The sequence below is a fragment of the Ambystoma mexicanum genome, chromosome 12, assembly GCF_040938575.1.
Source record: "Ambystoma mexicanum isolate Mex_15411 chromosome 12, UKY_AmexF1_1, whole genome shotgun sequence".
NCBI classification, from domain to species: Eukaryota; Metazoa; Chordata; class Amphibia; order Caudata; family Ambystomatidae; genus Ambystoma; species Ambystoma mexicanum.
The window spans coordinates 499,352,624-499,377,391 of record NC_090936.1 but is presented as its reverse complement, the minus strand read 5'-3'; the positions used below and the strand labels follow the sequence as shown (position 1 = coordinate 499,377,391).

The following is a 24,768-nucleotide window of genomic DNA, read 5'->3' as shown; positions in this document are numbered from 1 at the left end:
AAATATGCTTTCTGTGCTTGTGAATCCACAAATGGTTGTCTGTCCCCGCCTCCTTTTCCGTCCTGGCAGGTCTGAAGCAATCTGCCCCCTTCCTTCTGGGAGAGGCCATGTTTGACACTTCACAATCTGCATTTCCTTTCAGCCTGAGAAAGTCAATTGTCCCCTTCCAGCTGCAGCCCAAGATCTTCTGCCCTGATCTAATTCTCACAAAGGTGTGATTTCTTGTCCTTGGTGGGAAGCAGAAGGGAGATGCCTTTTGTTGGGGGAAGCTGTGGAACTGGTTTGGTGGCTTTGACTTCAGCTTAAATTCAATGTCATTTTACTACATTTTTCTTTGTTTAAAACAAAACTTGCAATTTTCAAACAAGCAGCTAGAACTCTTATTCCAGCTTCTAAACCATGGAAATTAAATAGTTACAACCTAGGTTCCTCTTAACAGGTCACTTCGTTTCCAGACATTTGATTTCAATTGCACAAGTTTAAACATCTGATGCAACTACTGACAGCTGTCATACAGGCGGCGGCTGGTACTGCGCCCAAATTTTGACAGATTTCACAGGCAGACACATTTTTGCTGTGGATATTTTGATGACAGATTCCGCTTTTCATTACATTGTATGTTCATAATGATTTCTTAAATGAAGTGATGGGTAACACCCAGCAAGGGTATTGGATGTTTTATGGTGTTTTGGACCTGCATTCTGTAGTTTCAGCAATCAAGAAAAAAAAAATTTAAGAACAATTTCTAGGTTTCTTTCAGTAAAGCACTGCTTTTCATGCAGTTTCCATTTTTACTTGGCGGGCAGCCCAGTGACATATTTCAGCAGTGAGGTCTCCGTCCAACACTGACAACATGCATGGTAGATTTGGCAGCCATCTTTTCGTGTTCCAAAGCGCAATTTCCATAGGTTTTGGCGGGCCCAGGCGTTTTGCAGCCATTTTGATAATTCTTGCACCACCAGGATACAGGGATGTCGCAGGGCAGAGCAGAAGTGGGTCAATACATCCCACACACCGGAGGTGTAATAAGTGTCTACCTCAACACCATAACAAGCCATAACCTTTTATACTTATTGTTAATTGCTAAATAAATATTTTGTACATGTTTAATATGAACTATTGCAAATTATGAATGTTTGGGGTGTGTGGCGTGTTAATTATATAATTACTAGCAAACTGGATTCCAATAGACATTTATAAACAGTACATAGATGTCATTCCAGCAAGCATGTATGGCGACAATAGTCTCACATTCTGTAGACTACCCTTTTGGCCTCTGACCAATACGTATTATCCGATTCAATTTGAAGGCCCCAGCCGGTCGACCCTTTTGTCCTTTAACTTCCTTTTTGATACCCATCTATTTCGATCCAATCTGTGAGCCAAACTTGCAGAAGAAATACCTGGTATTTGTCCGTGCCGAGATCTTTATTATTGTTGTTGATGAAGCTGTTGTTGCCGCAAGTGTTCCATGACAATATAGTGTGATGAACCGCAGGATCTCGTCACATCTGTGCCCTTCGTTGTGAGGCTAGTGAGGTGAGCCTGCTAAGTGAAATTCTTCCTAGGGGTGGCGTTAAGCACTACCTCACACACAGACACCCCCCTCTTGGGGACAAGGGCTCTCGTTCTGTCAAGGAACTCCCTAACCCCCTTTCATATGAGTCTGTCATTCCATCAGGGCCTCAGATCACAAATCCACCTGAACAAACCAGTGTTTGCTATTGTAATGTTTATCACACCACACACCTTGAAACTAAACATACGGAGAAGAAGAAGAGTAAAGAAGGCATAAAGATTGCTAAATAGTTGGAAGCTAACCATACTGAGAAAAAGAACACGTGAGTAATGAAGAGTGCTCTGCAGAAAGAAAGAAAGGACGGACTATGGTCCTGTGCTGGAGAGGACTCAAGTTAAAAGGGAAAAGGGACTAACATCCGGAGAACCTGAAACTCGGAAGTTACAAACATGCAAGGAAGCAGAATCTTCTGAAACCCAGGGGATCCTCATTCGAGAGGATTCAGCCAACCGGCAGTAGAAGAAAGCATGGAGAGGGCAGGAAGCGGTGGCGTGACCCAGGAGAAGTGGACCATGCGGTTCTTGAACTACGCAGAGACCGATGAAGCATTTGCTCTGCGGAGCTGCGAGAGCACACACGAGGAAGGAGTGAACTCCGTCCCTGTGACGCAGCCCCATTGGAAAGGAGGTAACTGGGAGAGTGGGAGACCCAGGGAGAAGGATGAACACTATAATTGCAATAGCTGGATTGGTCACAGTCAGGAAGACGAAGGTAACGAGTGGAGTAACCCTACTTGTGTCAGTACTAAGAAGAGTAAAGATAACCACTGGGTTAATCATACTCTTATCAGTACTAAAAAGGGGGAACATGAACACTGGGACAATCATACTCTTCCCAGTACTGAGAAGAATTCAGATAATCACTGCGCCAATCATACTCGTCCCAGTACTGAGAAGAGTGAAGATAACTACTAGGTTAATCATACTCGTCCCAGTACCAAGAGAAGTGATGAGCACTTAGCGCAATCATCCCAGTGACTGGATAATAGCCAAGAGGAGTGAATGGACAGAGAACCAACTGAGGAAGAGTGATAACAGATCACAATGTTCCAGTAAAGAAAGTGATATAGAGACACTGTAAGTTATCGTTGAGGATAAGGGTAAAAGCCCTAAATTGAGAAGCCAAAGAACATTTGTTCATAAGGAAAAAGGTGACACCCCAGAGGTGGAAGAGTCCCCTAGAAGAATTAAAGCAACTGCTTCAGGAAATTACCACAAACTATTTGATATTAGTAACCTGGCGAGAGACAATCTGAATGCAACAAGCATTCTGATTGGCCCGCGCCAGGTCCCTACCCGGCCGGGAATCCCTCCAATGAAAAATTCAAAAGGCTGGAATTGCCATTTTGAATTTCCTTCAGACTTTATCCTGTTTGATGTCTTGGTCACTCTCTTCACATCAGGTCTCTTCATAGTATTCTGGCATGCCACAACACACCATCCCGCTTCCCAGGGCAAATGCAGACTTGGGACCAGAGCACTAGTGTTTACACATGTAACTAGTCTAACTCTCGGGTAATGACTATTCTAGTGGAGTCAGTACAGGGGTAGAGCTTCACAATGTGTAAGGTTCTTGCCAGGCTGCGGTTTCAGGCCAGGCCTCCTCTGAATAAGTGTCTGTGTCTGCTTCTTCCTCCTTCCTCCTTGTCCCCAGGTGTTACCAAGTTAAGGGAACATAACTTACTTAAGTGTTGGGGCTAGGGAGGGAGCCTGAGCCCCAATGAAATGCTTTATCCTTAATAACATTATGGATGTCACCCAATCAGTGAAGGCCAAAATACACAACTATTTCAGGTTTCTTCCCATGTTTTATAATGTGTGGGTTTCTGCTTCAATTCCAGACACCCATTCATACATCTAGCAATGTCTGGTTCTGCCAAATGGAGCACTTTTTTTTGCAGAGGCTGGAAGTAACCATGATGACCATATATGGCCCCAGCCCACATCCATAGTCCACTCACTCCTAGAAGCAATGTCTGGTCATTGGACTCTGTCCTGGATTTACACACAGGTTTCTGGTGGGGCAGGCCCTGGGTACAGTAGTCTATACCCTAATAGTCATGCAGAGACTGCCACAAACCAATGGAGTCCACACATTCAGCTTTCTCTAATTCTGCTGTACCTCCTATTCCCTTTATTTTATGTGGGACGCTACCATACCCCCATCTTGCACCCCTGCTTCCTCCTGTCTCCCTGTCTTGGCCCTACATCTCATAACATCACCTTACAAATGATATTGTTGCAAATGCAAACTATTTTGGGCACTGCAATACTAAATGCCACAGTATACTGGCATTCCCATTACAAAATATGTGTAAACGGGTTCTGCCAGAAAAAACATGATCGAATGTAAGTAATTTGTTAGTTTTTTCTTCAAAAGAAACCCTTTTTGCATGCGGTGCAGCACATTAGGGTTAATTTTGGCACAATAATGTCATTTGAGACGGGCTTCAGTTCTGATCTCCACCATCTCCTTCCCTTCGATTTCTGGAATCACATATTTGGGTGTCAACATGTATCCACAGTCCCCCCTTGTTGTTCAACAGATGGAATGTTGTACACCTAATTTACTAATCATTTTTAATGTTCCCCTTTCCTATTCCAGAGTAGATACCACACATAAATGTAGAAGTCTACTGCAATACTAACCACTTGCCTCTTGCATCCCAAGACTTGAAACCTGCACAATGATCTCAAAGTACACCTCTGTTAACATTTTTGACTTTTGTATTATGTCACTTCTACCAACCCTGATACTTTATTGTGCTCTATATAAATTTGCCAGTTCACCTTAATGCTGACCAGCTCTCTGACATTGCTTTAGTCTAGCAACTTGTTAGTTCAATGGGTTGTAGAAAGTTAACTGAGCTCAAGTCCAACCTTTCCCAAATGAAATTTAGGCATGAAGTATGGAGATAAACAATACTGGTCACATCTGATGAAAGTTTTCCTTTTATGACTTCTTGTTACAGCGTGATGGAGGAAAGGGAGGTGCTGTTGTATTGTGATCTGCATGGACACAGTCGGAAACAGAATGTCTTCATGTATGGCTGTGGCATCAGAGGAAGCACAGAATCCACACGCCTGAAGGAACGGGTCTTTCCACTGATGTTGCACAAGAACAGCCCTGACAAGGTTTGTATGAGGACAGCTTCCTTGAATAACTGGAAAGCTCAACCTATTCATAAATCAGATATCCATAATTAAACCACTTTACTAAATCAATTCTCAGAGACTCATTATTTTTAACTTTAATAAGAGATAAGAATTCTTCACGGTTAACCAATTCCTTCTCCAAAATAGGAATCCTTGATCAGCAACTACTCTTCCTAATCTTCTAGTGATTAATTCTCTCATTTAGTAGTCATTAATATGTAACCAATTACCTCTTTACAAAAAGAATCAATCTATTACAGGGCCCAGGATTTGCACCCACCCCTACCCATTGACTACTAATTATGGACTTATTATGATTAAGGAATGGTGTGCTGTGTGTATGTGTAGAATTGAGGTGGCAATTGACTTTATGGCTGGTTTAATTTACCCCTGATCTATTAATTGATTCTCATGTTAACAAAAACCTCAAACCCTTTTTTTCATTTAGCAGTGTCACTCTGTAAGAGAGCCTTTTTCTGATTTGGGGGAAAAATCATTTACACCAATACATTTGTAATCTGGAACTGAATACTTATTACCGACTGTTATAGGGACATGTAGTTGTTGAGATACATTTTCCTCTAGTCCATAACTGCAAGCAGCCTGGGATTTAGAAAAACCTTTCACTCTCTTGGTCCTCTTCCTGCTCCCACCTCCAGGCCCAAAAACATCGGGGTCATCTTCGACTCCACACTCTCCTTCTCTCCTCACATCTCTGACGTCTCCAAGAAGTCACACTACCAGCTGCACCTCCTCAGAGGCATTCTTCCTTTCCTCTCCTTCCCCCAGAATCTCACTGTCTCCAGAGCTCTGGTTCTCTCCAGGCTGGACTACTGCAACAGCTTCTTTCTAAATCTGCCTGCTTCTACTCTCCGCCCTCTGCAACTCATCCAGAACAGGACTGCAAGACTTGTCCTTGGCCTTAAGACCAGGGATCGTATCTCTCCAGGACTGAAATCTCTGCACTGGCTCCCAGTGGCTGCGAGGATTAAGTTCAAAACCATCTGTATCGTCCACAAGGCCTTCTGGAGTCTGGGGCCTCAATACCTTCAACTCTCTCTTCCTAAATATCTTCCCTCTCAAGCTCTTTGCTCATCCGCCTCCAACTCTCTCAGGGTCAGCCGCTTCTCCAAGCAACGAGTTGGTGATGGATCTCTTTCCTCGGCTGGTGCCTCCCTCTGGAACAGCCTCCCTGCCTCCCTTAAACTCGAGGAGAACCATCTCCGGTTCAGGAAGCACCTCAAAACCGTTCTCTTTGCTTCTGCTTTTTCTCCTCCTCTACTCTGCTGACCTCCTGGCTGTAACCAGTACTGCACTGGCTACTTGGACACCCTCTGATCTTGGGCCCAGGTCCCTCCCCTGCCAGCGTCACACACCAGCACTGCCCACCTGGCAACCCCAGCACTTGGGGACTGTTCTGTATCCCTACAGTTCCCCCTACCAGCCCTTGACACCTGATGTCCGCACTTGCCACATGCTGGCCATTATTTTACTTATTGTTATTATCTGTTCCCATGTACTGCACTGTCCCTCCCCCTTCCCACGCACTTGCTCGATCTGAATGACACCTGGCCTGGTAGGATCGTTGTCCGTCCTCCCTTTGTTCCCTTCCCTTGTCGCACCTTGAAACACTTGTGTATAGCCGCATTATCAATGACCTATCATATCATCCTATCATATCATAAGTAAGGGGGCAGGTGTCTATCCCCTGAATAACTGTCAATTTGCTCATAAAACAGCTCTCTGTATGGCCCATCTTTGATTTTAAGGCAAGAGATGAGGGATGCACCTCTGGGATGCGAGGCGCATACCTGGGCCAAGTGTTGCAGCTTTGAACGGCAATATCAGTTCAATGCTGAGTGGGGGGGTCCTGCTGAACGGTCCATAGGCCTGTGTGAAGCCTGGTTTAAGCAGCAGTGAATGCTGTCTGGTCACAGAAGTCTATGGCAGGACTCTAGAGCAACCCCCATTGCAACATTTAATGCTGAAGAGGAATGCAAGCAGGAGCCCCAGAGAGCAGGACTCCTAATTGCTGGCAGTTCCACTTAGAACCTCCACTGGTGCAGTGCCACTTGATGGATTTAAAGCCGCAGAACTGCAGATGGCCGTACAGGGAGACTGGCTGAATGTATTACATTATTTACATTATTATCAGAGCTCTTAGGTTGGTGCAGAGTTAAACTCTGCTTGCCTGCCACATGTAAAACCTGAGTATTACGCAGCGGATGGGGGCGTAGCCGGGTACCATGCATGAGGTTGTGTCTGCCTTGAGCTCCTGCTTGATCCTCCATAAAATCTTTTTAATGGGATCCTGTTCTTTGTTGACCTGGTGTCGGACGCGCTGTGACGGAGGATCGCTGGCATAGTTGGCCGTATGATTACTTTGGAGTCGTGTATTTGCCAGTGTTGCAGGGTGACCCGCCCGACCCTGGTGGAGCCAAGATGGCAGGCTACAGAGAGCTGCAGGCACCCTCTGCCCACGGATGAGTGACTGTGTGACTGGGGAGAGTGGACTGCGCCCTACAAACTTTTTGGCCGGGGTAGCGGAGACTGTGCTCCTCTGCTGCAGTGACCTGGTGGAGGGATCTGCCTGGACTGCGGGTCACTGACGGAGCGCTGCCCTGTGTTTTTATGCCCATGAAGGGCCAGGCCGGTACTCGCTGTGCGCTGCGGAGAGGCAGAGGGGGTAGCAGTGAAGACTGCGCCGGCTGCACGGCTTGATGTGATCCTGCGGGTTGCCAGCTCACCTGGTAATCCTTAGCACACTGTGGCAGGTGTGCTGCAGTGCCTGGGAGAAGCTGCACGAGAGAGGTAAGTTCTGCCTTGCCTGAGCACGCAACGTCCTTCAGGGACAATTGCCTGTGGCCATGCAGAGACCATTTGATAAAAAAGAAATTGCTGATTGATGCTTGGTCCACCCCATGGACTAGCGCTATGCTGCCATGGACCACTACTGACACTGGGCTGTGTTACATTCAGTTAACGAGGGTGGAAGCAGTGAGTTAGCTGCCCTTGCTCTTGGACTCCCACATTGCTCTGGGGACTGTGCTGTGGTGGCGCTGCTGGCAGGCCCTGTTGTGTGATATTGGTGGATGGTGGGCCCACAGTCCTCAGCCCTTGGCCATGCCTGAGACTGTTATCTCACTGTGTGATCTAGCACCCCACACGCCGTGTACAATGAAAAGATATACATGAAAAGATATACATATTTAGATGGGTGGCTGGTGGGGCCCCCGGCCGTGGGGCAGTTCCTGGGGGTGGCTTGCTGACTTGGTGCTCCTACTGCGGGTATGCCTGCGATTTTGAGGTTGAAGGCCTGCTGATCCTGCTGGAGTAGTAACCTGAGCTGTGTGCCCACTGAGTGCTCCCTGACATGCTGGCCAATAAACAGAAGGGGATGAATAAAAGGCCCCATCATGGACTTGTTTGCTGTGAAAGGGAAACAGCGAGGAGGGGAACCATGAGGATAACATCTTTGCTGCCATTGCGGACTCCCTGACTTCGCTAGACGGGAAGCTCGAAGAGGTAATGCTCAACCTGACCCTGCTGAGGCATGATATCCAATCTTTGGCCAAAAGGGTGACTGCTACGGAGTCGCTGCTGAATGACACTGCGGATGACACCTCCACCCTGGAGTCCAGCGTACATGACTTGGAGGCTAGGAATGCTGCTCTGGAATTACATGCGGAAGAAGCAGAGGGACATTCAAAATGCAACAATGTTCGCATCTTGGGCCTGCCGGAAGGTGAGGGGGGGGAACAGACCTGACTCTGAACCTGCAGGAGGTGGGCCCGGGCAAGGTTTCCCAGGGCTTTAATGTTGAGAGGGCGCACCGTACCGTACAGAAGAGGCTGCCTCCGGGAGCCAAACCGAGACCCATTATTGCTAGGGTCCTTAATTTTAGGGTCAGTGAGGGTATATTGCAACACTCCAGGGAGAGTGGCATTATATGGCGCAGCAACACAAAACTGCAATTTTCCTGGATTACACGCCCCTGGTGCAGCAGAGAAGAAACATGTTTGGCCCGACCAAGGAGAGGATATATTACTTGGGCCTCAAATATATGCTTATTTACCAAGCCACATTTTAAGGTGCTCTATAAGGGGAAGGCACTTTTCTTTGACATGCCAGAGGAAGCAACGTCATGGGTGGACCACAGCGGCATGCTGGACTGTTGCAGCGAGTGAGCAGGGCTGATGTGGACGAGCCTATAGCCTACAGAGGCTTAGCCACAAGGACATTGGGATATACATCCCTGTTAACAGTGGACATATTTGTAGTGGGGGCTCTGTGCTGCCCTGCATTGTGTGTTCTGCCCGACTACCCCACAGCTGACTTGCCGAATGATACCCGGCACCCGCTGGTGCCTATCGCCTCATATCAATGCCTCGTACTTTGGGATCAGGGAGGCTCGAACGGCCTTTGGCTGTTGAGCTTGGTTGTTCTTGTTTTGTTTACGCCTTTAGCTCTCAGCTATGGGTTGGTTTTATTATCCTGTTTGACATTGTTTTTCTCTGTTGTCTTTTCGTTCATGGGCATCTTACTCGGAGTAGCGGCTGTCGCAGGGTGTTTTTGGGACCTTTTATGTTGATGGCTGGTCGCAATAGCTGGTTGCCTGTCACGAGAGGTGGGGGGCATGTCAGGTGTGGGCGGTTGAGAGGTGGCATACAAGTGGTTGCAATGATCATGCTCAAGGTGCTGACATGGAACGTCAGGGGTCTGAACACGTATATGAGACGGAACAGAATTAGATTGTACTTATGGAAGAAAAACGCCTCTATCGTATTGCTTGAGGAGACCCATCTGCTGCCACCAGAACAAGAGAAGGTTGTGGCCAGATTGGGTTGGTACTGGCTATGGGTCCATTTATTTCTGGTACTCCGGGGTGGGGAGTTTGGTGTGGATTGCAGCTGCTGCTCCCTTCCAGCTCATAGACACTGAGAAAGAGGACGAGGGTAGACTCATTGTGGTGCATGGCTTTATCGAGCACAGGGCGGTGTATATAGCGAACTCCTACTCACCCAATCACGCAAACTGCACATTCCTCCGGGTCATTGGGAGGGAAGCTCATGGGTATGAGGGGCGCATTGTTTGTATGGGGAGACTTTCATTGTATACTTGAACCTGCAAGGGATAGATCTACCACCTCACATCCCAGACCAGCAGCTCTCAATGCAGTACTGGAGGACCTTTCCTTTAAGGATGTCTGGAGGAGCCTTCATGGGGACGACCGCTGTTACTTATTTTATTCTTTGCCACACAGAATACACACCAGAATTGATTATATGTTTGTTGTGAGGGAGCATCTTTGAGTTTCTGGAGGCAATGTATTACAGCCATACAATATCTGATAATTCACCATTGGGTGTTCATTGGGCTGTTGCCACGGGCCGTTCCCCGGTGCCGACGTGGCGTATGCCTGTGAGAGTGCTCCTGGATGAGGCATTCAGAGATCACATAGGCGCCGCCCTGATGGAATATCTTGAAAGAAATGTGGACAGTGTGGCCCGATGGGAGACAGAGACTGTGTGGGAGACACTCAGTGGTGGTCCGCAGTGTAAGAAAGGCATGGCACCAAAGTAAGATAGACACAAGTGATAACAGTGCAAGTCTGTTTATTAAACTGTAAGAATTGGTGAGATAAACACCTAATCTAAACCTAAATCTAAGATGGGAGCAAGCTACGACCATCAAACAATAATAATACAGTTGCAGTGGAGTCTAGTCAAATAAAAATGGCCGATACTAAAAAACCCTGTTGCCAATCTTTACTGCTATGCTACAAAGTAGTGTGGGATAATGTTCACAAGAAAAGAAAGAGTGTTCACAAAAATGATAAAGTTAGGATGGTATAGCGAGGTCTCCCTTACCAACGTTTTTAGCATGGGACAAGGCGGGTCTCTGGAGCACAGCACAAAACTGGGCTTTTCCAGCACAAGGCTATTGTTGTTCTCAGTGATATCAGGATCTGTGGTGGTCCAGTCTCTTTGCTCAGTCTCTTGCCTCTGAGGGCCTGATGTGTTCAATATAGCAAAATAAAAGTTCCTTTCCGTATGTACATTGGGTGATGACTTTTCACCCCTGGATCCCCTCCTCTTCCGGGCTCGGACCCTTTTCGAATGTTAGCCTCCCTCTGTTGTGTTCACTGCCGCTTTTTACTCAAAAGATTTCACCTGTTGTATTCACAAGTCTCAATGTCCTTTTACACAATCCTTCACTGTGGACCTCCCTCAGCCAGGTTTACTTTTTGTCAACACAATGTTCCCGGGGTTATCATGCGTCACCTCGTTTTGTAGGCATCCCTCAGTGGGGTTCACACGTGGCAGTTATACAGTTCACTTTTTTTTATCGCCGTGCAGGATTTACTTCCCTTAGCTTTCCTCATGGTTACGATGGCTTCCCTCGATCGGTCTTAGAGCATTAATTCATTGCAAACATCCCTCGTCGGGTTCTTACGTGTCATTTTAACACAGTTCACAATCTTCTCATCTCATTAGAAAAGCCGGGTTCCCTTCCCCTAGCTTTCTTTTGGCATCCCTCCGTCGGGTACACACTTGCCTTTAATCGCTAGACCCTTTTTGGGTTCTTTTCCTGCTTACGTCCGGGTCTCAGTCCCCAGTCAAGCGTCACATACTTCAATGTTCTCTGGGTATTTCCAACCACCCTATTTCGCAGGCATCCCTCAGTCGGGTTCACATTTGCCTTAGCTTCTATTCACTTTACTCAAGTCCGGATTTTAGGCCCAGTCAGGCTTTCCTTTAAAGCCCCCAGTCAGGCTTTCCTTTTGGTTGTGTGTCTAAGACTTTCGACTGTACAAGGGGTTTTACTTGACCCCTGTTTGACCACTTTGACCTCTTACGGCAGGCTCTCCTGTGGCCCTCTGGTACTTGTAGTTTAACCAAAAAGGGGACCAAGCAGTCTTTCTATTGAACGCCCATGTGGCGCCGGGCCACTCTGCAGCTGTTCTTTCCCTGCAGTTTTAATAGTTCTGCAACACACAGAGGGCCTCATTACGAGGTTTGCTCGCGGGTCCCGCTAAGGACGTCTGGTAAAACCATCCTCCCCATTCAGCCCTATGGGGGCTCAAATGGGAATGGGGATGTACCGGGTCCGGTTCCCAGGAAAGGAAATTACTGGGCCTTCCAAGGTCGGAATGGCCCAGTAATTCCTCATTCCTGGAACCCGGACCCAGTACCCGGTATGGGGGTAGCCATGCCGTTAAAAGCAGCATGGCTACCTCCATACTTGTAATGAGGCCCAGAGTCTTTGTTCTTTAATTCTTCTTATGTTGCCATTTGCAACCTTCGCTCAACATAGTTCACTTTACTATCTGTTCTCCCTCCGACTCATTGGCTGTGATGAACCGCTTGGCATTTCTTGTCTCTGGTGTCAAGGACGATACCACGGAAGTGAGCGTCTCTCCCTGCCTTGGTTATCAGTGTAGGAGGGCTCTGTGCACCGATGACATCTTCTGCACCACACGCTGGCTGCTATTCCCGGTCTTGTGATTCCTTTCACAGAGGCTTTCCGGATCGGGGTCGGGAAAGGGCAAGGGTACTTCTCTCCTTGTCGTCCTTATGGTTCTAGCTGCCATTCTCCTTCTCTTGAACTGCCGTCCTGGAATAGCCGACTCGTTGTGCGGTCTGCCTTGCTCGTAGTTTGCTCTCGTGCTCCACCTTTTATCCCTGTGGCAAAGGAAAAGGGTAGCCAGGTGTGTATAGTTATCGGCAATTGACTGACTATCCGTAACTTGTTCTCCCAATGTCCGTTGCCATCTTGTCTTATAATGCAGATGAAAAATTTGAGCGACTCGTTCATTATTTTTTACAAATTCGATATTAGGGCCTTATTACCGGGATTCGTAGAGGCACATTTTTCAAAAAGAGTAAGCTACCTAGTTGCCGCCTGCGTTAGTGGTGGGGCCACAATCCAGTGTTGGACCTGAAAATATCGAAATCCCTCCAGGTCTGCAAGACCAAAATCAAGTTTACACTGAGAGAATGATTTGGTATAGTAATGTTTATATAGCGCCTATACACAGGCAAGTGTTTCAGAGTGCTCAAGGAGGGTGGGAACAAGGAGAAAAAACAGTCGCTCAGACCCCTTGAATTTCTGAGACGATAAACGGTCTGCACAGGCAGATTAAGTGAATATGATACATTGAACAGTTAAAATACAGCAAATAGGCCTGACGGCGACTCTGCGGTTTTTTCAAGTGCACATTAAGGGGTGAAGACAAGGGAGAACAGACAGAACGTTCTTCATGCAGGGCTGTATACAGATCGTGCAAGTGCGGGAAGGGCAAGGGAGGGGCATGGGACCAAGTGCACCCAGTCAGTGGAGACTGGTGAAGTGCAGAGAGAGAGAGAAGCTCACAGGTTTTTATTACTAGTGCAGTGGGGGGTGCGGGGAGTGGGGTGCAGGGCCCTGAGGCAAGTGCAAAAGTACTGGCAGGGGTGCCTGGGACCTGTGAGACTGAGGTACACCAGGCGGCCAGTCAGTGAGCTGAGTGGAAAGGAGGGAGAGAAGGAAGAAGAGAAGAGGAAAGTCTTGAGGAGTTTCTGGAACTTAAAAATATCAGGCTCAAGATGGAGGGTGGCAGGGAGGCTGTTCCAGAAGGAGGCACCCGCTGAGGAAAGGGATCTCCCTCCAAATCTCTGCTTGGAGAACTGGCTCACCCGCAGAAGGTTGGAGGTAGATGAGCGGAGGGCTCAAGAGGAACAGTATTTAGAAAGGCAACGTTGAAGGTAAGTAGGTCCCAGGCCCCAGAAAGCCTTGTGGACAATGCAGAGGGTCTTGAATTTGAACTTTGCAGCCACAGGGAGCCAGTGAAGGGATTTCAGCACCGGAGAGATGCAGTCCTTGGCATGAGGCCAAGGATAAGTCTTGCAGTTCTGTTCTGGATGAGTTGCAGAGGTCGCAGGGCAGAAGCAGGGAGGTTGAGGAAGAGGTTGTTGCAGAAGTCCAGCCTGGAGAGAACCAGGGCTCTGTAGAGTGCCTCTGAGGAGGTGTAGTTGATAGTCTTTTTTGAGATATCAGAAATGTAGGAGAAGGAGAGACTGTAGTCGAAGATGGCCTCAAAGGTGGGGGTAGGCACGGGGCCAGGGAGGCCGGCCAGAGTGAGAGGGGAAAGGCAAGATCTGGTGTCCCAATGCAAACAATCTCAGTTTTACTGGCATTGAGACAAGTCGTTTGCAGCACACCATGACTGAATAGCGGACAGACAGTCGGGTATGATAGAGGACGAGGAGGCAGCTGAGGGTAGCCTGAAGGATAGTTGCGTGTCATCCGCATAACAATGGAAATTAGAGGTGAAAGTGGCAATCACACGTGCCAGGGTAGCCAAGTAGACGTTGAAGAACCAGGTGCATAGGTTTGACTCCTGGGGAACGCTGCAGGTTGAGAGGGTGATAGTTCAGAGAAAGGCACCAAGTTTGACCTGCGATGGGCGGTCGGAAAGAAAATAAGTTAACCAAGCCAGAGCCTGACCTGTCATTCCCAAGGTCTCACAAAGCCGTGAGATCAGTATGTTGTGATTAACTGTGTCAAAGGCGGAGGAGAGATCAAGGAGAATGAGGACAGAGGGAGTGTTAGTGTCAATATTTGAGAGCAGGTCTTCAAGGGTTTTCAGACAAGCAGTTTCCATACCTCTGGATGCTCTAAAGCCAAACTGGTGGTCGTGGAAACAACTGATTGATTCCGTGTGGAGGTTTAGCTTAGAAATAGCCAGCTTCTCCAGGAGTTTGCCAAGGAAAGGAGGGATAGAGATCGGGTGCTAGTTTGAAGGAATGAAAGGGTCCGCAGAGGGTTTGCTGAGAAGAACGTGCACAAGGGAGTGCCTGAGAGCAGTTGGTAAAACTCCAGTGGAAAAGGAGACGTTAAAAAGGTCGGCTAAGGCAGGTGCGAGGGAGTCTATGTTGTCCTTGATGGTTTTGGATGGGCAAGTGTCATCTTGCTTGGATGATGCCTTCATAGACCGGACTTGTCTGGCAACCTCATCAGGTGTAAGGGGAGAGAGAGAGGAGAGTGGAAGTGGTGGTGGGGCCAAGGGAGGCACAGGTGCCGGTGTGTGCTGTGGTGTGGTGGGAAGGGAGGAGAGGATGTATTGGGTTTTTGTGGTGAAGTGTGCTGCCAGGGCCGAGTAGAGGTGCTGGGTGCGAGTGACAGAGGAGGAGGATGCTGCATGATTGGCCAGTTCCTTGCAGACTTTGAGAAGTTCGGCAGTGTTGTTTGATGCTGCGGAGATGCAGTCTTGAATAAAGACTCTTTTCTTGGAGCGGATGCAGAGTCGATATTGCCTTTGAAGGAGGCTGCAGGCCAGTTTGTCAGATGGTCCACCCTACGAATTCCATTTCCGCTCAGCTGCACTGTACTTGCGTTTAAGGGCAGCCAGGTAGGAGTCGTACCAAGAGTTGCACTTTTTGGAAGGCTTCAGTTGGACCCTCATGACAGGGGCAAGAATATGAAGAGTGTGGAGATAGAGAGATTAAGGATAGTGAGGGCTGTGTCAAGGTGGGAGTCAGGTGGAGGCAAAGGCAGCATGGGTCTGGTTCCCTACCGATAAACAAGTCGTTTATTTTCTGACACCCTGCTTGCTTCCTTTTGGAAAAGGTCCGAGGATTGCAGCTTGGACTAAAATTAGGGTTAGAAAATATGGGAGTGAATAGGGAGGGAAATGTCATAAGACTATACTTTTTGGCTGCAAGATCCCATACCTCGTCTATCAAGTTCATAATTTTGCTCCTATGCAAGTTAGGTGGACATTCTTTTTTAGAGAGACACAGTGTTTCACCTATTTGTGGTCCCCCCAATGCCCGTTCCATCTGCATCCAGCATTTCTCTCCATCCCCATCCCACCAATCCCTTATAATATGAAGTTGTGCAGCCTAGTAACATGTTTTCAATTTAGGAAGGCCCTTTCCGCCTTTTTGTTCAGTGGAGGTATTCAGAAGTTCATATGCCACTCTTGGAGGTTTGTTACTCCAAATATAAGCAGAGATCTTTTTGCACAAAGATTTAAACCATGTTTCAGGGATTGGAAGTGCCTGAAAAAGATACAAAATCTTAGGAAGGATAGTATTCTTTATGACATTCATCCGTCCAAGCCAGGAAATAGATGAGGGACCCCATTGTCCAAGCTGTGTTGTGATCAATTTCAGCAGAGAAGGAAAATGTGCTTCATACAAGCCAGCCAGGTCCGGGCTTATTACTACCCCCATACCAAGTTCCCAAACGCTGTTTTCCTGCAGGAGCAGATGCCAAGTCCTCCAGACCCCCCAATCTGGTTCCCTCAGCAGTTTGTCCTAGATACAACTACTGAACTGAGCAGGCCAGGGGGAAAGCAGAAGTGGATAAAACAACAAACAGTCAGGTCTCTTTCAACCGCCTTCAACTCCTGGTCCTCACTGTCTCTCTGGTTGAAATTACCTGCAAATTAAACATTTTGGTTATACTTCTTGATACATCTACTCAATCTCCTTCTTTATTTTAAACACAAGCTCCCCACCTTACCTGACTACCTCCGCCCCAAGCTTGAGGGCTCCTTGAAATTGGATTTAACTGTACCTCTGCTCTCTCTCTGCAGATTCAAGAATAGTCAAAGTTCTCTTTCTTAGAAACTCTTCTCACTGTAGACGGGCAGATCACTTCTGAGAGTTCTTGCCTTATGGATAAGCTTTACAAGCTTGTAAGTCTTTGAAATAACTCTGTTGAACCAAGGCTCCTTTCTCTTTTCTTTTCTTGTCTTTTGAAATGTTTTAACAAGTCTTTTTAACTTCTCTTTTTAATAAAGATGAACTGTAGTATTACTTTTTCATGTATTCATGAACTAGAATTGCAGGCATTAAGTAGTTAATGATTTTCCCTTCTTGCCCAGACTTCAGGACACGTAATATCCCTCACTTGAAGCCGTGGCGCTTCATGAAATTGACAGAAAGCTATTTTGTGATTGTACCTCCTTCCGGCTCACCGCGCACTCATTATTGCCATGGCGCGTAATGAAATTGACAGAAAAATAACAGAGGCTCTCTGCGTAATCTGCATGTCACTGACGAGCCCGGGGCGCTCACAGAGTCGAAAAACAGGGAATTCCAAAAGACGCTCAACAAGGCATTGGATGCCTTATTCTAACGCAAGTGAGGCTGAATAACGTCTGCAACACGGAAACTCAAACCGAAAGCTACACGGTCTGTAAATATAACGAAAAACAATAGAAACTCAGTTGCTTGCCCGTGTGCCGGGCCTCTTTCATCTGATCGGTGCGCACGCGAGGCAGAGGCTGCTACATGATACATACATGCCAACATTCTGTGACCAAAAATCTGTAGGAATCTTAAAGTTTCAAAAATATTGAATAAAATAAAATAAATAAATCGGTATTTGTTGCATTGCCACTAAATCGGTAGGCGGTAGGACTGCTTAAAAAGCGGTATCCTACCGCATAAAACGGTAGGGTTGGCAAGTATGTAGCAGGTGCCGGAAAGAGGGGCGCTGCGTTGTGCAGCTATGCTGAAGAAATAGCATATTGCACTTGCAGGTGTGTGGAAGTGGCGAGACTCGTTCAGGGCGGGGCTGAACGTGCAGTTTCCCCCCGCCCCGGCTCCTGGCGCAAGCTCGCACCTGCAAGAACTCATTAAGAGGAGTGGCTCGCCATTGCTTCAGTGGCTCGCCCCAGCATGTAGATGACTGGCACCGGGGAGCTGAGGTACAGTGAACCATGTGGCTGTTGATATCCAGAAGTGCTGGAGCGGATCTCACAGGCACCTCTGACAGTCTGGGGAGGTTACACTGGCGCACTGGTCTGCTAACTGCTGCCAGTAAGAACACACGATTATAAAAGCAGCAGATTGGACACTTTCCCACTGAAGAACGTTCCTCGGATTCTGTGTACTTGCACACCCTGCAACCATGGCTGAACAGGCTGCTAAATCAAGGTCAGAAAAAAAAAATCATCATGTTTGACGTCATATCAAGAGTCACATATAAGAATGTCCCCAACTGGCATCGAGACCTCTGTAAAAACATCCCCATTGTGTTCTGTGGCAACAAAGTGGATATTAAAGACAGGCAGGTGAAGGCGAAATCCATAGTCTTTCACAGGAAGAAGAATCTCCATTACTACAATATTTCTGTCAAGAGTAATTACAACTTTGAAAAATCCTTCCTGTGGCTTGCAAGAAAGCTAATTGGTGATGCCAACTTGGAGTTTGTAGCAATGCCTGCCCTCACACCCCCCGAAGTTGTTATGGACCCAGCATTGGTGGAACAGTATGAACAAGATTTACAGATTGCCCAAACCACTGCACTGCCAGATGAAGACGACGATCTGTGAGGGAGTGCGGCTGGAGCCCAGCGTCAGAAGTCTAGTTTTATAGGCAACTGTCCTGTGATTTCGATGGTGCAGCATGTTTGCCACTTTATTATCTAGCTGAGCAGAACATCTGCTTAATCTTTGGGATGCTGAAGGAGATGAATGAGCTTCGGAGTGAATGTGTCAGTAAAATGAATTCCTTCATATTTTGGGCCTGCGTATTTAGCTGTTTTGGACTGCAATTACTTTACCCCTCAAGTCTCAAATCCAATTTAAAGACTGCTACAGTCACATCACTTCAGTGGTGAACCCTGTTTGTTACTGTCATTCCTGTTCCATTTTTCGTTTAGACCATAAATTGTACATCAAATACTTAAGCAAGTGAACTTTTATACACTGTAAGTACTTCTTTTAAGGATGCAGTTCTTGTGGAACCACCAGAACTGTTTTCTGTTTGTTTTAATTGATTTTCTGGTTCTGTGGCACTATAAAGACACTAGTGCATTACCCTGTGTATTGAACATGCTACTTGAAAGTCCTTGTTGCTCTGCTGGTTAGTGTGAAGGTGACTCTGTGTTGGGCGGTTAAACCATGCTGAAATGTTGCTCTGGTCTGCAGCTGCAGATGTTAACTATTTGACAAGTCATTCCTACTCCTGTCCGTCTTTTGGACCTCTGCTAGGAAAAGGGGCACCTCAAGATACTATATAGTAGTCCAAAACATTACTGTTGGTGCTATACAAGCTGGTGCAACCGCTGGCTTTGGTATCTTTGGAACATGGCATACAAGTTGCAGCTGGTTCATACGTGTCCAAACGGATGCCACTTTTACACGCCAATTCTAGCTTTTCATTTTGATTGGTTTGACAAAATGATAATTTGGGTGCTTTCAGCTGTCATCCAGGGTGTGTACAGAGATGGAATATTGAGCAAAATAGATTGCCTTGTGAATGGTTTGTAATATGGGAATTAAAATGTTGGAGAGCTTGGACTCACACGGACCCAATGTCCACATATTGGCTAATAAAATATTTAAAACCCGTAAAAAAATATATATATATTTTTTAAAAAAAGAAAAAAAAAATAGGTATTTGTTGCCACCCTTAAAAATGTTTCGTCTAGGGTCTTTGCCACAAGGGATGAACCTTAGAAATGTTTCAAGGCGTGGCTTTGCTACAAGTTATGAGCCTTAATAATTTTTCAAGGAGCCACTTTCCTATCAGGAAAAAGTAACACATTCTTAAGGGATATTTTTTGTTTATTGTTTAGGATAAATAAAACTGGGAAAATAAAAATTGGACTTAAAACCAGGAATGGGAAACATATCAGGAATAGATGCCACTGCCTCACTCTGGGTGTTTTGGGTGGGCCTTTCATGTGGCAGCATGGAATTGCTGCAGATGTGCCACCTTAGCCTCTCCCCTCACATGCTGCATGAAGCCACAGCTCCCAGAGACAACGGCATGGCAGATTCAGCACACCTGGGAAAATAAATCTCAGGACACATGGAAGGACCAATTACTAATCCCCTAAATTTTAGTCACTGAGGGCTCCCCTACTCAATGGCGTGTTCTCTCTCCATGTGCCTCAGAATGTCTGTGGCCATGAAGTGGGGCCATCTGCCCAGGCCCAAAACCCCCCACAAACTGTGCATTTCACCTGGAGATCGAATTTTCTATCTGAAAAACTCCCCTAACGGAGCAGCAAAATATTGCTAAATCGCTGAATTTTTCGTTGGCCCACTGGATTGTTCTGCATCACCGTAGGTTAGATCTGGGTATAATTCGTATGCTAGAATGTGAGAACCAACTTCCACATACTTAGTCATACAATGACTATGTACAGATTGAATAACATATGTAACAGGATTGTCCATAAGGTAACATCAGTGCGAATGGGCACTGACTCACTATTCCCCACCATAATCTTCCGATAGCAACCAGCAAAAAATGATGGAAGCCAGAAGGGAATATGTCTTCCCATCCCTAGTCGATTTAGAATTAAAAATTTTCTAGAGATCTAGCAGCACCAGGAGAAAGGCGACCATTGTGTCCAGAATGGGGAATACATCACCCAGCATGTGCAATGTCACCATCAGATGCTTTTTTCAAGAGACAAATTCACCAATCTAACAAAATACTCTGAAAGTAGAGTGCAGCATCCTCGGACTTCAGTTAGGTGAGACACGTGGAGCAGGAACACTCGGGGTGCAAATTTGTAAAAAAGGAAACTGCCGTCTTCCCATGTTTGTGCTAACAACTAATGCTCCAAACCCATGCCTGCAGTGCCGGGAATGGACTAACTCACTGCTCCATTTAAGACTGGTGCATATTATACCCTTAACTTTCACTCCTGAGCAGAATAATCTGCACTCATGGTGCCAGAAAACAACTCTCAAACTTCAATACCCAATCTTGTCAAAATAGTATGCCATAATTAAATAATGTACACTGCACACCTTGTTGTTCAACGACATGCTTACCAAATTAGCCTAAGCCTTACTGCTCTAAGACATGCTTACAATGAATAGCAATGCTCCTCATAGACTTACCCAATGCTTTAATGCTCAGTTCCCAACCTTAAACAAACATATTTGGCCTTTGCCAATCACACTTGCGTAACCTTTGCCACTTCAATAGTTTAACCTAACCAACGTGTAACTTATCTTATAAGCAATCATGTTATCTTGCACACACGCGCACCCTTGTTACTTTAATGGTCGCCCCTAACCAACGTGTAACTTGTTTAGTAAGAAATCGTTTTGTCTTGAACACACACGTAACCCTTGTTATGTTAAGGGTTTTACCTAACCAACGTGTAACTTATTTTATAATTCTTCATTTTATCATTACCAGCCATGATGCATGTGATAAAAAGTTTATTAATCAACCCTTTGCAGACCTAGAATGTTCACTCAATCCATTCCCACATTGTAGAAGCATGTTCCTCATGAGAATCCAGACACACAATTAAGCACTAAATGTGGCGATGATCAGTCACCACCGTAGTGTTTAACATTTTCCCAGAAACAGTGGTGATCAGACTCCGCCATCAAGAAAGTTTCCAAGATATTATCCTGCACACATATGTACACCTATAGCTTATTGCATTCTATGACTTAATTCATAAATAAGTATTACACTCAAGAGACCTCATTTAGAGTATTTGCACATGCAGTCACAAACATCATTATCAACATTTGCACCATAATGGATTTACAATTTTGCACCCTTATTTTTTTTATTGTAGTTTACAATTGTGGCTTACATTGTATCCTGTAGTGACAACTGCAAAAATGACCTGTACCTTAACTCTGGTTATCAACGCCAATCGCCAAAGGCATGACATGTCACCAAATAAATTCCTAAACATTCATTGCCGTTGTTGGCTAGACTATGATCTTTAAATGCCGCACATGTTCGAAAGTCTTCTATTGTGGACAGCAACTGAGCCATCAACGACCTCATACTTGGCTAACGGCGCATCAACATCTGCATTTTTGATCTCAATCTGCTTGATATGAGCGCCTAACAAGCAAACAAATAGATAGCAATTTAGTTCCCTTCATAAATAAAGTCAACCCTAAACACAGTAATTCCCCCCGAGATCCACCTGAATTCACATAGATCGTTTCTAGTTCAAAATATGCATGCAGCCTATCCCAACTTCACAAAGTTATATTGAGTACTTTCATACGCCGGCTTAATAGGAACTACAAACGTAACCACGATCAGCACATGGCTCCGCTTGAAATGTTCATAACATGTATTGTACATAGAGTGCCGAAGGTTGAACGCACATCAAAAGGAAAAGAAATAAAGCGTGCTGAATGCATGCCATCTAGCACGCCACACGCATTCCAAGGTCCTTTTCTTCACTCTGCTGCTCATCATGTCAGCACCACCATGAATAGGAGAGAACACCGGCTACTTGAGATCCAGAGAAAGGAACTCCAGCACCCCCAGCCTGCATGCCCACGTTATCACTCTGACATACTTGCCAACCCTACCGATTTAGTGGCAACAAGTTCCGATCATTGTAAAAAAGAATATATATATATATATTTTTTATTTTTTACAAAATTCGGAATTTGTTGCCACTAAATCGGTGGCGGTAGGACTGCTTAAAAAGCGGTATCCTACCACCTAAATCGGTAGGGTTGGCAAGTATGCATGATATGCGCGTAATGTCTATCAGCTGATCTGAATGCACGCTTGCGTCTCGGCAGCTCAGAGGGTTTAACTTTTATCAGCCTCAACGCACGCTTCATTCCTTATTCCTACAAACGCTGATCATGTTATGACTTCTCTTCAGGCTTTCACCCTGGAGTTGCTGAATGACTGTAGTCTTCTCTAATCTTCTGAATCTTTGGAGCTTCCTGTAGTTACATCCTTTCTGGTATCTTACTTGAATGAAAGGCAGTTGGCAGCCCCTTCCAAGGTTCCAAACTACCTCACAGGGCTTCAGCCATTCACTGCTGTCCTGCTGCCTCACCATCTTGGATAGGGACAGAATTAGATGTCTGATACAGTGGTTAAGGAAATATTCACCAAAGCAATCAAAGGCCTTACTGATTTAGAATCATGACTCCTATACCTAACCCCAAATTACCTGGAAGCTGACAAAGGTAAGGGAACCTGACACCCCAATAGTTTAATCTGACCTTGTACCCAGCCAAACTGAGTTTGAATGGTAAGAAAGGACACAACGGCCTGAGTCAGATACATTTAAAATTTCTGATTTCACGAAGTTAATTTTCAGACCCGCGACCATACCGTACATCCCCAGTTTGCGTTCAATTACAGGTAGTGATTTAGCTGGTTCTGAGATAGCTAATAGCATGTCATTGGTGTAGGTCATGATTTTATGCTTGACACCCCCCCTCCCTAAATTGGATTCCTTGTATGTCTGGCTGTTGTCGCACCCTTGCTAGAAAAGGCTCGAGGCCTATAGAGTACAGCAAAGGTGACATGGGACAGCCCTGTTTCGTCCGTACTGAAGGGAGATAGGTGGGGGATAGTTGTCCATTAATGAGTAAACGTGCCACCGGGGATTTATAGTTTACTTTAATTCTTGCTATAAACTGAGGGCCGAAGCCCATCATTGCCATTATCTGAAAAAGAAACATCCACTCTACACTGTCAAAAGCCTTTTCGGCATCTAATGACAGCAGTATCGCAAGGATCTGTTTGTTCTCCACTATTTCCAGTATATGGCATGTATGCCTAATATCATGAATCTGGCTTTTTTTTATGAAGCCGGATTGATCCGGATGTATTCTAGAGGGAAGCATATCTAACCTATTTGCAAGTATTTTAGAGTAAATCTATGCATCGATATTAATAAGGGCGATAGGACGGTAGGATCTGCAATTACCTGGGTCCTTAACAAGCTTTGGGAACAATATTATCTTTGCTTAGTTCATGGTGGATGAGATGCATCCTGAGCTAGTAAAATAATTGTATAACTGTGTTAGCTTCGAAACCAGCCCTTGCCTGGATGCTTTATAAAAGGGGGCAGAAAAACCATCAGGTCCTGGGTATTTGTTTAGAGGAGCAAATGTATAACCTTCATAACTTCCTCAGGGGTAATATCATGTTCAAGAGTTTCCGTTCTATTACCGAAATGTGGGGGAGATTAACTGTTTGTAAATATAAATCCTGAGATTGTTCCTCTGGGTCTTCAGAGCTATAAAGAATGTATGAAAAAGCAATATTATTTGAGGAGTTTGTTACATCGTCCCCATCTGGTATTTTTAACAAATTATTAGTTTGCAAAGCAATTTTTTGGCGTAGTTGTCTCGCCAATAGGTTATCTGTCCTCTTAGCCTTAGCATAATATACCTCACGCAGATACAACAAAGATGTCTCTGTCTTTTTCGTTTGAAACAGATTGTTTTCCTTTTGCTAGTCTGTAAGCTTTTAGAATTGCAGGGTCAGTTCGCGTTTCCTTCTTCCTCACTATTTGTTGTAATTCAGCTTCCAATATGGACTCCATAGCTAATCTTCGTTGTCGTTTATATGCCACTTCTGCTACTAGGGACCCACAAATTGAGGATTTAAATGAATCACACGTCATGTTTACAGAGCTATCCGGTGTCGAATCAAAGAATTCCCTTATTTTACCCTCGATTTTCCCCCTTACCACTGTATCCTGAAGTATTTTGGACAGGAATCGTCCGGTCCACACCCTTTGAATCATCTCAGCGATGTCAATCAGAATGGTCATAGGTGCATGATCCGAGAGCGTAATCTGTTGACAAGTTATTGAGGTAACCCTACCTAAAAGAGTCTTGGAGACCCAAGCATAATCCATGCAGGAGAAAGAACGGTGCACGTATGAAAAAAATGTGAATCCCCTTGGTCTCCCCCATTAATGCTGCCAAACATCTACCAGTGTTAAATTGGCACATTTTTGTTTTAACAGTTTAGAAGGTGCAGAATTCTTTGAGATGGTAATTGCACTGTGATCTCGTAGGGGGTACCAAGCTATGTTAAGGTCTCCTAGCAGTATTATTTCCCCTTCACTAAACACTTCTAATTGAGTAATGGCTGATTTCTTGTATTTTAAGTTAAACCTTTAAACTGTCCCATTCTACTAAAGCAGTTGTGATCACCTTATGCTCTGTTTTCTGACACATTTGCTGATCTTATCCAAATATACCATGCATTCCCTCCCCACCTGCCCCTCCCATCCAGCCGCGCCCACCCCTGTAAAGCCCCCTCA

At 45.7% G+C, this 24,768-nt stretch overlaps 1 protein-coding gene across 1 annotated transcript in view; it reads left to right on the top strand.

Moving 5' to 3' along the window:
• AGBL3 (AGBL carboxypeptidase 3) overlaps window positions 1-24,768 on the top strand; it is a 2,309,829-nt gene that overhangs the window by 834,019 nt on the left and 1,451,042 nt on the right. The window contains exon 8 of the mRNA XM_069628782.1: window positions 4,551-4,713. Within this exon, the coding sequence (XP_069484883.1) occupies window positions 4,551-4,713 (163 nt within the window). The remainder of the gene's footprint in view (window positions 1-4,550; window positions 4,714-24,768) is intronic.